Source organism: Silene latifolia, chromosome Y (genome assembly GCF_048544455.1).
Source record: "Silene latifolia isolate original U9 population chromosome Y, ASM4854445v1, whole genome shotgun sequence".
Classification (NCBI taxonomy): Eukaryota; Viridiplantae; Streptophyta; class Magnoliopsida; order Caryophyllales; family Caryophyllaceae; genus Silene; species Silene latifolia.
In genome coordinates this window covers 177,136,960-177,148,753 of record NC_133538.1, presented here as the reverse complement: position 1 = coordinate 177,148,753, position 11,794 = coordinate 177,136,960, and the positions used below count along the sequence as shown (strand labels likewise).

The 11,794-nt window shown below is 34.5% G+C and overlaps 1 protein-coding gene across 1 annotated transcript; it reads left to right on the top strand.

The window, feature by feature from the left end:
• The first annotated feature begins 4,099 nt into the window (after positions 1–4,099).
• LOC141629506 (uncharacterized) lies at positions 4,100–4,561 on the top strand. The gene is made up of 2 exons (XM_074442495.1): positions 4,100–4,424; positions 4,527–4,561. Exons 1-2 carry the CDS (start codon positions 4,100–4,102, stop codon positions 4,559–4,561), a joined length of 360 nt encoding a protein of 119 aa, XP_074298596.1.
• The last annotated feature ends 7,233 nt before the right edge of the window (positions 4,562–11,794 follow it).

Below are 11,794 nucleotides of genomic sequence, written 5' to 3'. Positions count from 1 at the left end.
TAATGACATGTTACATATCACATGACCTACAATATTACATTTGACAAATTACGAAAATAAAATGGAAGTTCATTTTAAGTGTGGGGGCCGGTTTTCACATGGGTAGGTTTAGGGTTGTGTAGTTGATTATTTTAATAAGTTAAACATAATCATTGCACCTATCTCCACTAAACCTAGCCTATAGTTTTTGGTAAGACAAAAAAAAGCATTCCCTTCCCCATGCCATGAAAACCGGCTCCCCCCCCCCCCCTCCCATAAAAAGAGAATAAGTTCTCTTATTATTCTACTTAATAGTTATGCTCAAAATCTCTCTTTCTATCTTACAATAAAATAGTTTTATGCTTAAATTTGTTCTAAAAAATTCTAATATCACAAAACATTACTAGTGTAGTAATAAAAATAATATTATTAGAATAAATTTAAGGTTACTACTAATATTATCTAGTTAATAATATTGTTAGTATTAAGGGTGTTGTCTTGGGTGCAATCAAAAGGAGAACTTCTCTACTTGAAGTTTGGAAATCATCCTAATATTTTAAGCTCAAGAACAAGGATAGGAAGGAGTCCTACCTTGTGCCCTAAAATCCGTCCAAATATGTAAGGATATATTCATTCTCTCCTTATTTCAATTTATTTACATATTGCATGCACTAGATCTTGTGTGTCTTAATCAACAAGTAATTTAGAATCTAATTAGAAGAGTCTAATTAGAGGTTAAAGGACCTAACAAGTGGTATCAGATCTTTGTTGTTGCATGCAAATCGTTTTATGGGTTTTTTACGAGTTATTAGATGACTAAAATAAAAACCGGAAAATTTGTATCAATATGGTATATACACGAAATTTTTCATGCATGTATACATTCTGGTCTTAAAATGTTTTAGGTCATTTTAGATGGTTTATGAAAGATTATTGCTCATTTTTATTATTTTTAGTATAATAATATTTTAGTGAGTAAAATGGTGGTTTATTAACTAAAAATAGTTAACCTTTGAATATGATCATGAAATTTTAATATGATCTCACATGCATATTTTACTTATTGTATGTAAAATTTGAAGTTAATGGATTAATTGTGCACGATTTATGATTTTAATGGTTAAAATGGAACAAATCGAGATTATATAAGTTAAAAATAGCTAAATCGAAATTCATGGTATGAAAAAATTAATTTAGGTTGCATTTATATCCTACATATCATATGTGATGTTGGAAAATTTATTAGATTTATTTTAGTATAATTTAGGTATTTTATTTGATAAAATCGATAGATTGCAACAATATTTTTTTCTAAATTAATTCGGAATTTTTAACCCATATTTTTGACATTATGAAAGTCCTAGTAATATTCCAGAATGTTCAAAATTTAAATTTCAAATTTGTAGATTATTGTAATGAAATTTGGAATTATTTCATAAAAGTAATGATAATTAAGGTTAAATATGAGCAATAATATACAAAAAGTTAAATTATTGTCAAATTATTAGTTTAGACTAATTTTTGAGTCCTAAGACAGTTAGGATAATTAACTTGGCCTTAAATTTGATTTAAGTATTAATTAGTGATTTTTAATAAGTTAAATATCATATAATTCCATAAAAACCAAGCTATATACGATATAATCTAGTAAGGCAATTTGGCACATTCATTTTGCATGTTTGAATACATATATTTTGTTGCATTTTTTTAGGGATGAATGTCATTTAAATTTATGTAATTTTGAATGATGTAATTTGTCTTAGTATGGCCTTAGTTTTTAATCGGTATTACCCGTAATGTAAAGGAATATCGATTTGGTTGTAATTTTGATGTGATTTTGCATCATCATTTTGTAATTTAATAGATTTATTTTTAAAATTTCATTATAAATGTATAATAGGAATAACTATGTATTTTATTATTATTTTGGAATTCCGGAGTTTCCTAAAGACGGAGCCATTCAGAAAGGAGTTCCGATCAAGACGGTGTTTCCTTGGGAGACGTGCCACATGAAGTTCAAGGGACCAAAGGAGTTGGTTTCCAGTTTTGTAATAGATTATTAGATTTTCTATTTTAGGAAAGGCCATACTAGGAAATCGTTTTTTCTTTACATGACTTCCTTTATATGTTTGCATGCATTGTAACATCTCACGTTAATTGAAGAGGTCCAGTGATAGGCTTAAATGACTAGTGCTTAAAGGGATTGAAAGTACTACTCATAAAAACAAACTGCACTTTCTTTTATGGTCATCCATGCGAAAGAACTCCACAGTTAAGCGTGTTTGGCTGGGAGTAGTCTTAGGATGGGTGACCTCCTGAGAAGGTTCCCGGGATGCGCATGAGTGAGGAAAAAATGTGTTATAAAGGACCCGTGTTGATCTGTGGGCCATGTGCACAGCCTGGTGAGCTATCATAAGTAACCGCTCCCTACCCGGTTTGGGCTGGGGTGTTATAAGTGGTATCAGAGCAACCTTGCAACCGTGTGGTGATGGGAGGCAGTTATTATACGCTCCTGGAGGCAGTTGTTATACGCTCCATTGTGATCACCCACCTAGCGGGGGAGGATTCTGGATTAGCGGTTATGCTCTCAGGCGTAACGAGAACGTTGCGTTCTTCAAGTGGGGGTGATGGTAACACCCCACGTTAATTGAAGAGGTCCAGTGATAGACTTAAATGACTAGTGCTTAAAGGGATTGAAAGTACTACTCATAAAAACAAAGTGAACTTTCTTTTATGGTCATCCATGCAAAAGAACTTTAGAGTTAAGCGTGCTTGGCTGGGAGTAGTCTTAGGATGGGTGACCTCCTGGGAAGGTTCCCGGGATGCGCATGAGTGAGGACAAAATGTGCTATAAAGGACCCGTGTTGATCTGTGGGCCATGTACACAGCCTGGTGAGCTATCATAAGTAACCGCTCCCGACCCGGTTTTGACCGGGGTGTTACATGCATGCCAAATCGCCATAACATCTCTTGCATTTTTATTTCGAATCTTCAACCTTGTCAATTATAATTATCGATAGATCACCAATTTAGTTCACTTAAAAGAGATAGATAATAAATTGACAAGACCTCTCACATTTTAAAATTGAGACTTAGCCTTACCAAATAGTAGGAACTCATGAATCCCAATTTCATTAGGGGTACAATACGGTTTTATTATACCGGGGTGATTTCTTTTTACGTTGTGTAAGTGGGGTAATAAAATGTTATTACATTTCGAAATTTGGTTGATCTCAACGGAAGTATTAGAGGGACCGTTGTCTCAATAGGTCCGGACTAAAGATGAACTTAGTGTAATTTCATCGACCGAGAGTTCTAAGTGTAGAATCGGTTAAATGAGTTAACCCACCAAATTATATTAGTAAGGATTTAGAGGCCCCGTAGGCTCACAACCGAGTTAATATAAATTTGGGTCTTGGAATCGTTTATATAATTGGGTGGAGGTCATTATATAAATGCTAAACTTGACTAAAAAGTTTACAAGTCTTATTTACGATAAATGTTAATTTTTTGTTCATCTCATATTTTGTAGTCAACTTGATTTATCACAATGGCAACCTATAGCTCGTCCGCACCACCTCTCACTACCGTTTCATGGCTTCGATCCTTTATGGACCGTTGCAAACTCGAAAAGAATGGTTTAAATTTCACCGATTGGGATGCGCAACTTCGCTTAGCCGCGGAAGGTGATGACAAGCTTCAATACCTTACCACGGCTCCTCCCGCTACTCCTAATGCTAGGTCAACAAACACGGTTAGGGAGGCCTATGAGACCTACTAAAAAGAATCCACCGCAGTCAAGAATGTCTTGATTTTCTACATGGAACCCGATCTTCAAAGGAGTGCTATAAAGATGAGCACCGCCTATGAAATCTACACTAGACTTGTGACCATGTTTTCACAAGCTTCTAGGATTATTCAATATGAAGCGGCTTCCCAATTCTTTGACCTCAATATCAAAGAAGGACAAAAAGTGAGTCCTCATGTGCTCAAAATGATTGAGTATGTTAAGACACTTAAGTTGCAAGGGGTAGAGATCCCCAAGCAACTCGTGATTGACTGAGTGCTCCTTTCCTTAAGCCGAATCAAGGGCTATGTTCAGTTTAGGGTAAACTATAACATGCAAAACTTGAAAACCGATCTCCGTGAGTTGCACAAAATGCTTGTGCAAGCCGAAAGAGACAAGGGGCTTAATGCAAGCACTAGCAAGGATATGCTCAACATCAATGCAAAGAGTAAGGGAAAGTTTAAGAAAAGTGCTAACAAGGGTAAGAAGCCCACTCCCTACAAGGGTAAGGGGAAAGATATTGAGAGTTGCTCTTCCAAACCCAAAAATGGAGCAACATCCGATGATAAGTGCCATTATTGTATAGGCGTAGGCCATTGGAAGCGCAATTGCCCCAAATACTTGGGAGACATCAAAGCTGGACGTGTGACTCTAGTAGGTAATAATTCTTCCAAAGTTTATGTTATTGATATTATATGTTTTCCCGTCAACTTTGTATTATGATACTAGTTGTGGTTCTCACCTTTCTTATTGAATTTAGGGCATGAGAAGAATGGAAAGGCTAAGCAAGCTTGAAGAGGATCTCAAACTAGGGAGCTAGAGTAGCCGCCGCATAGTAGAAGACCTATGGACTTGGCTTGGTATTTTATTTTGAATATGTCTTCATAATAGTCTTATGTTTAGACATTGTCTAAGAACTTCATTTTGTTTCCATGTTAGACGTGGAAATTTTTTTATTTGCTTTCCGAACAAGTATTGTATTTTGTTTTGAATGACTTGGCTTTTAACCCAATTCATTTCGGTTTATGGCATTTTAAGTTCTAAGACATGTTTCCTTTTTCTCTATTAATATCTATAACATAAATCAACTCGAATCAATCGATCACATTGAAAGATGATGATTTGTTCAATATGATAAAAACCTAGGTTATGAATTTAATTCCTAATTAAAAGATCTATGGCACCATGTCATTTCTTATGTAATATAAGATTGATCGATTGAGAGTTAAAATGAGTTATTGAACTCATATTTGGGGATTTGAAATCCAATGCTAGCATGATTTGTATTATTATGAGTTGTTTAAAGCAAAAACGCGCAATATGAATCATAAACGAGACTCCATACAAGATATGGAAGGGATTAGTCTCTATAAATTGTAACATATCTTAATAGATCACTCAAGGATAACATATGCCTAATGCTCTTTCGCATTCAAAATAACAAAATTTTTTGTAGCTCACAAAGCTATCTTCTTGGAAAGTAAGTGTATTTCTAAAAAGATAGAGTGGGAGAAAATCGCTACAAACTTATTTTGTAGAATAATGACACGAGAAAATGTTCTAAGAGTCATCCACATGTTAGAGTTGCTTTTAGACAGTAATAGAACTATGATCTATCGAGTGAATTGTTGCTAGTGATCCAAATAGAAATTATTGCAAAGAAGTCTTGTTTTTACAATCCGTGATAGATTCTATACGCAAAGCTAAGAATAAATGCTTTAAGATATTGGTCTCTTTCAAGTAAAGCCTTCAAGCATAGAATGGCGTAGATGAACATGGTGATGTTAACCGAATCAAATCATGTTAGTCATTGCCGCATTTCATTTTGATGAAACATGTCAAGTAATATTAAACCGCTTTTCTAAATAGGTATTTAGAAGAGGATGTATATTGGACACTGATCTTAGATTTAAGTCTGAGAGTCCTAACATGCTAAGTAAGCTTAAGGGATCCATATGTGTTTTTAAGCAAAGCTTTAAGAGATTGTAAAAATCATTTTCCAAGTCATGTGATATTAGAGAATGGTTCCATTTGAATTATCAAAGAACCATAATTATCCATGAAGTTTAGTGGGAACGTATTTTCAAGTCATGTGATAATAGAGATTGGTTTCACTCGAGTTGTCGAAGAACCATGTTTACATATGGAGTTTAGTGGAAGCCAAGTTGTCTTCACATAATAATCATTGGGAATGATGTACCGAATATTACCTCCGTAAAGGGGTGGTTGGGAAATCATTTCCACATGAGAGATTTTGGTGAGGCACATCGCATATTTGATATCCGGATCTATAAGAGATAGACCTAAAGGGATATTGGCATTAAGTCAAAAGTCTTATATTAATAAGATTCTTCGTCATTTCAGCATGGATAAATTCAAGAGGGATTTTTCCATATTTCTATTGGGTTGTGGGATTACTTTGAACCAATCATGGTTACCCACTGAATCTGATATTGTTGAACACATGAAATCGATTCCTAATGTTTCCGCCATTGGATCGACCTAATGTGCTAAGATATGCGCAAGCACTAATAAATTGTATGCTTTATGCAAGACAAGTCAATCCATGTGGAGGACAATGGATAGCCATTGGATACATCCTTGAGTTCTTGAGAAGGAATAAGGATTCGTATTTATGATTGATAGAAACATGGAGTTTTGTGTGAAGGGTTACAAAAGCTCGAGTTTATTAGGCCGATCTTGTTGTCAAAAGTCACTCATTGTTAATTCTACAAATAGAGTCTGAGTACTTTGTGGTAAGGATAAGATGGATTGTAAAGGAACTAAAAGTAAATCCTTTCACCATGGATCTTATCACAAGTTATGTGATAATACTGGGAGCATCTTTCAAGTTAAAGAGCTCAAGCCTAGCATCAAATCTAAATGAGTGCTTAGAAATTTCATGATATTTGAGAATACATCGAAAGAAGGAAATTGAAATTTATGAAGTTAGGATGAGTGGATCATATTGTATATCCTCTAACCAAGCTTTTATTGCAGGTTTGACCAAACCGCCATGAAGTAACATGGATTTTATATTCTTAAGATTATGAGATATGAAGCAATAATATTGTATTGATTGTTAATATGTGATAATCGCATTTATCATTTGGGTTTTTATTCTAAAAACTATTATATTACTTTATTATATCCAAATAGGTTGTTGAGACAAGTTTAAACCCTATTAAAGTGAACTGGATTAACATAGTATTGGCCTCTAGTTACTTATATGAGGTGACGTCTCCAAGTAACTAGAGTGTGAGTCGATTGATGGCAAGTTCAGTTGCCATAGGGTCATGAGAGATGACTAGTTGATCACATTGGAAGACTGTATGAGACACTCTGTCGGACAGTGACCGCTTATAGAGTTCTTGTAATTTTTACATATAGCCTGGTCGTGGCGAGAGCTACTATAGTATTATTTTTGAGTTGATTCTTTGACTAGAGACTATTCGCCCAAGGTGGCAAAGTTTCTGATTAACTTTGATTTTTGCTCTGCGACTACCATATATGGATTTAAATGGGCATCTTTTGGGTCATGATGAGCTATGGCTATTCGAAGGGAATAGTGCAATAGGAATAGTCCACCCCCTTGTCAGGGTTAACTAAATCTCAGGGCAACTCGAGGAGTAGTGAACTGGAAATGCGTGGCCACGCTCGGAAGGTATCTACGGTAGATAATTCCGGTCAAAGCAGTTACTCTCCAGATCGAGGAAACCACTCTAGATATGATGACATGCAAGTACGACCTGCAAGACACCTTGCATTGAGTGGGAGATGTAATAGGATAAGAGAATTGGTGACGCACACTTGTCTCGGACAAGTGGGAGATTGTTGGAGTATGTGTCCTCAACAGTAGTGCGATCACATATTTAAATATCATAATAAGAATACATAAGGGATGATTTAAGTATACAGTCAACTTATCAATATTTATCGGTAACGATTGGGTGAGTAGAGTTTGACGTTACTGTCGTTTGACGGTGGTGATCAGTTGAGCCTTTAAGGTCACACCTATACGACAATTCCCTTAATTGAAAAGTTAATTAATTGTATATCGATACAGATTAATTAAATCCTTAAATTGAACAAATTTTATCAGTGAGTGAGAATTATATATATCTTATTGTAATAGGATTAAATAAGATTCAATTTAGTAATTAAAATGTTATATTACTAAAATTGATTAATGTTTACGAAACAATTGAGATAAGAACAGTTAGTTAATCATAATTACAAAATATTGTAGATTATATTAACTAGACTTAATGTGACCCATTTTATATACATGTAATTGTGAATTACTTGTTAATTTGTTAAATGTAATTTATTTGAGGGTTTTTTGTCAAAAACTACCTTATATTTAGGGGTATTTGTAAAAAAACTACCTTATATTATTTTTCTTGTTTTAGACTACCTTTGTTTTCTCATTTTTTGGTCAAAAACTACCTACACTGAAAATATGGCGAGATTTGGTCGATTTAGTGACATTAACCTATCTCACATGACTTTCTTAACATCAAACAACAATGATCAACTGCGTCCAAACCAAAATTTAACTTCAGATAAGCAAAATTAATAAATTTCACATTTCAATAATAACTACAAACATCTACTAAAGTTTAGCGTAAGTACTTTATGACTTCCCAAAATCGGGCCTTAGTAAGATTAAAACATAAAAGAGTCATGTGAGATATGTTAAAGCCGGAAAATAGACCAAATATGTCTAGATTCTTAGCATAGGTAGTTATTGACCAAAAATAAAGAAAACAAAGGTAGTTGAAAACAAAAATAATAATATAAGGTAGTATTTTTACAAATACACCTAAATATAAGGTAGTTTTTGACAAAAAACCCTTTATTTGATTTAAAATGATAATTAATTTGTTAAATATGCATGAAAATATCTAATGACATGTTACATGTCACATGACCTACAATATTACATTTGACAAACTACAAAAATAAAATGGAAATCCATTTTAAGTGTGGGGGACCGGTTTTTACATGGGTAGGTTTAGGTTGTGTAGTTGATTATTTTAATAAGTTAAACATAATCATTACACCTATCTCCACTAAACCTAGCCTATAGTTTTTGGTAAGACAAAAAGGAAAATCTATTCCCTTCCCCATGCCATGAAAACCGGCTCCCCCCTCTCCCATAAAAGAGAATAAGTTCTCTTATTATTCTACTTAACACTTATGCTCAAAATCTCTCTTTCTCTCTTACAATAAAATAGTTTTATCCTTAAATTTGTTCTAAAAAATTCTAATATCACAAAACATTACTAGTGTAGTAATAATAATATTATTAGAATAAATTTAAGGTTACTATTAATATTATCTAGTTAATAATATTATTAGTATTAAGGATGTTGTCTTGGGTGCAATCAATAGGAGAACTTCTCTACTTGAAGTTTGGAAATCATCCTAATATTTTAAGCTCAAGAACAAGGATAGGAAGGAGTCCTACCTTATGCCCTAAAATCCATCCAAATATGTAAGGATATATTCATTCTCTCCTTATTTCAATTTATTTACATATTGCATGCACTAGATCTTGTGAGTCTTAATCAACAAGTAATTTAGAATCTAATTAGAAGAGTTTAATTAGAGGTTAAAGAACCTAACAATATGTCAATAACTATAACCAAGAAGGATCTTTACTACTCATTAGATATAATTCCCCTGGTAGGACGACAATTAAGATCACAATAACTTAGTCCTAGTCTAAATCTGGCCAGACTCTCGGGACAAGACAGTTCCCGATTCGACATGCGGCTGGACAGTCCGCATCCAAGACTCGAACGACAGATCGGAAGTCGAGTACCGACATTCGGCAAAACAGCCCGAAAGAGGCGGAAGATATGAGTTAAACTCATACTTAGCAGAGCGGCACAAGTAAGGCGTAAATACAAGTCATGCAGTAAGGCATAACATTATGGCATTTTCATAAGAATACGACTCAACCAAATAAATATTCAAAATGACATGATTCAATTTGGAAAGGGGGGAATACAAGTAATGGGCAAATAATAACCCAAGTAAGACATTCCAAGCCAATTTATACTCATAAACATGAATTAGTAATTCATTTCTTAAATACTTGTCACTTGAATCAAATGTAAATAAATGGAAATGAACCATTTATAATGACCAAAACAAGAATTGAATTATAACTGACTGAAATGTAAGATAGAACATTTATTACTTACAAAGCATAAATAATTAAATTGGACTCATACTATAATGAAAACACGTCATTTCATACATATAAATGAGATAATTAAATAATGAATTCCAAAATTATAAATCGTGCGAGAAAAATATATAAATGAACGATATTTAACGAATGACGTTATAAATATAGCACGAGACAGGATTTATATAAATCAAATACAGATTTAAATCGACACAACCAAAACATCCCACACGAGGCTAGGCCACGACTTAACATGGCCATACCTCAACCCGCGACTAGGGCTACAACCAACCAGCCCGTGGCCCAGCCAGGCCACTGCCCAGGCCACAAGTAGCCCACTGTCCAGTCCCAAACAACCACCATCACCCACCCAACTCAGCCGTACTCAACCCAACTGCAACCCGTAATGAAAACAGGCTGTGGCCTCTGCACAACCAGACCACACCGCCCAACACATTCCCAAGCCGAGGCCAACACCATGCCAAAAGAAGGGTATAACATACACTACAACAACCTAGCCAAATTAAAACATTAACACAAAATTAACAAGGTAAAAGCACGCACTTAATACATGAGACGAAAGTTCATTAACTTACACACCACAACACTCAACAAGAACCACAAAGACACCCAAAACTATGCAACAACAGCCCACACAACCACCATTTTCGACTGTCGAAAACAATCCATACAATCCCTCATTCTGACTACCCAAAACAGCCACATAAGGCTACTTAAAACCGTGTTAAAACAACAATTCTTACGCCTCAAAACAGTCCACTTTCCGTTTGAAAACAGTCCCAAAAACTTACACAAAGCCATCCCAAAACTGTCCAATTTAAGAGCACATTGAGACGGAAATTCACCATGTAAACACAAGGCACTAAAACACTTCAAGTAAGCATACAAGTCGAGTATTATTCCGACACATTCAACCATTCATATGAGGAAAGCACAAAGAACCAAACTTTATCACACAAGAGCATGTAAAATGACACATAAGACGAAATTTCGACATTTTTGTCTAGTAACCTATCACCGTTACCTCAAAAGCTCTCTAAACTTTAAGTAAATGGTCCACAAAGCACGAGTCTCCCTCCGGGTCTTTAACTCTTCACCTAGAAGCAAGAAAACGGAAAGTCTAAGCTAAAAACTGAGACTTTTGTAAGATGGCAGATTTCGAAACTTTTAGAAGAGTGGAACTTTCTTACCTAGAAAGTTCAAGGACAGGAAGGGGAAGAGAATGGCGCAAGAATTAATGAGAACGGTCGAGAAATAAAGGAGAAATCTAGGTTTGAAGGGGGAGTGTCAATGGTGTTTCCATTGTTTGTGTTTGTTGATGATGTCGTGCGAAATAGAAAGGAGAAGAAGGGGTTGGTCGGTTGAAATGGGTGAGAGAAATGATTATTTAAGTGTGGTGAAAAAAGTAGGTATGTGTTGTCGACTTGTGGTTGGTCCGAGTTTAACTTAGATTCAAAAGTGAGAAGTGACGGTCTTTTGCTAGACGGAAATATGTCTCAAGTCTACTATAACTTCAGACGGAAATTATTATTATTATTATTATTATCACTATTATTACTATCCGACTAAAAATATGTAATTTTAGATAAATTAAGCCTTAAAAATATAATTTTATAAAAATTAGACTTAAAATATAATTAATTAAATTAAGTAATTTAAAAAAACTTTAAAGCCATATACGAAAAGAGAGGGTGTTACATAGAGGATGCTTCAAGTGTGGAGAGACTGATCACATGATCAAGTACTGTCCCACATGGGAGAAAATTAAGGACAAGACTAAATGAGAAAAGACCAAAAATGAGTTC

Bases quoted from the DNA above. Each gene is read 5' to 3' on its own strand.
- LOC141629506 (XM_074442495.1), top strand. From the start codon at position 4,100: ATGCAAAACTTGAAAACCGATCTCCGTGAGTTGCACAAAATGCTTGTG. The intron at 4,425-4,526 runs GTAATAATTCTT...TATTGAATTTAG, and splicing joins TGGACGTGTGACTCTAGTAG to GGCATGAGAAGAATGGAAAG.